Genomic DNA, 1,136 nt, shown 5'->3' with positions numbered 1-1,136 from the left:
TATATATATATATATATATATATATATATATATATATATATATATATATATATGTATGTATGTATGTATGTATGTATGTATGTATTCAAACAATTATTATTAACTGTTGTTATCTTTTAGGAGCCCTTGCTGAAAGTCTCCTTGTTGATATCTTGGGAGAAAAGCGCTTGTCTGCTCCTCAGCTCACATGCACTCACAATGAATGTGATGCACATCTTAGTCATTTCTCACATTCTGAACAAGAGGTGACAGACAGTGGCGAAAGTGACATAGAAGGAGAGTGGAGAGAAGAAACAGTTATACCAAGCAAGTGGAAAAAATTGATGAAAAGTGGTAAGTGGAGCTTTTATTTACTGTATTTGCTAAATTTAATTTATTAAACTTTATTAAGAATATTTCACACAAGAGTGAGATTCTCTAATAAAGTGTCAAGTCTTGAGTGTTTTTCTTTTGTTTTTTTCTTCTTGGCGGTGGCGGTGGCGGTGGCGGTGGTGGTAACGATGATGATGATGGCAGCTGCTGCCACTACTAATTTAGGGGGCGCATGGTCAAAAAATTTGAAAAGAGACTAGTCAGGACTATCAGCCCCAGAACTTAATTGACCCCTGAAGGGATGAAAAGCAAAGTTGACTCTAGTGGAATTTGAACTTAGAATGTAAAGAAGAACTGAATTAAGAACTGCAAAGTACTTTCCCCAATGCTTTAATAATTCTGATAGATCAGGGCTATCATTACTTAGAGTAGTAATACTATTTACAATTAAGTTCAAATTCGTCAACTAACTACTTTTCCCTACTGTGTACCAGAGACTGTGTGCCAGCATTAAAACTGAGTTGGCTATAGCTAAATTGGTAGTGCTGCTAGATTAAATGCCATCAGTATTTAGTTAATTTCTTTTATGTTCTAAAGTGAATTTGTGTGGTTGACTCTGGCAGTCAAGTACTGTTATTAATTGGATTGACTATACCGTCCCCTAAAATTTGTGGCCATGTACTTATGTCAAAAATCATTATTACAAATTAAGATGGATACATGTGTGTGTGCGTGTATGTGTGCATGTGTGTATAAATAGAGAGTGAAAGACAAAGGGAGAGAGAGAGAGAGATTTGTATGTATATATATATATATATATATAT

At 34.3% G+C, this 1,136-nt stretch overlaps 1 protein-coding gene across 2 annotated transcripts in view; it reads left to right on the top strand.

Annotated features, from left to right (window-relative positions):
• LOC106884336 (voltage-dependent T-type calcium channel subunit alpha-1I) overlaps nucleotides 1-1,136 on the top strand; it is an 894,587-nt gene that overhangs the window by 398,522 nt on the left and 494,929 nt on the right. For both annotated transcript variants that reach the window (XM_052968893.1, XM_052968892.1), the window contains one exon: nucleotides 121-333. In XM_052968893.1, the coding sequence (XP_052824853.1) occupies nucleotides 121-333 (213 nt within the window). The remainder of the gene's footprint in view (nucleotides 1-120; nucleotides 334-1,136) is intronic.

The sequence above is a fragment of the Octopus bimaculoides genome, chromosome 6 (genome assembly GCF_001194135.2).
Source record: "Octopus bimaculoides isolate UCB-OBI-ISO-001 chromosome 6, ASM119413v2, whole genome shotgun sequence".
Taxonomy (NCBI): domain Eukaryota; kingdom Metazoa; phylum Mollusca; class Cephalopoda; order Octopoda; family Octopodidae; genus Octopus; species Octopus bimaculoides.
Note: the sequence above shows the minus strand (reverse complement) of the source record. Positions and strands in the feature narration are given on the sequence as shown.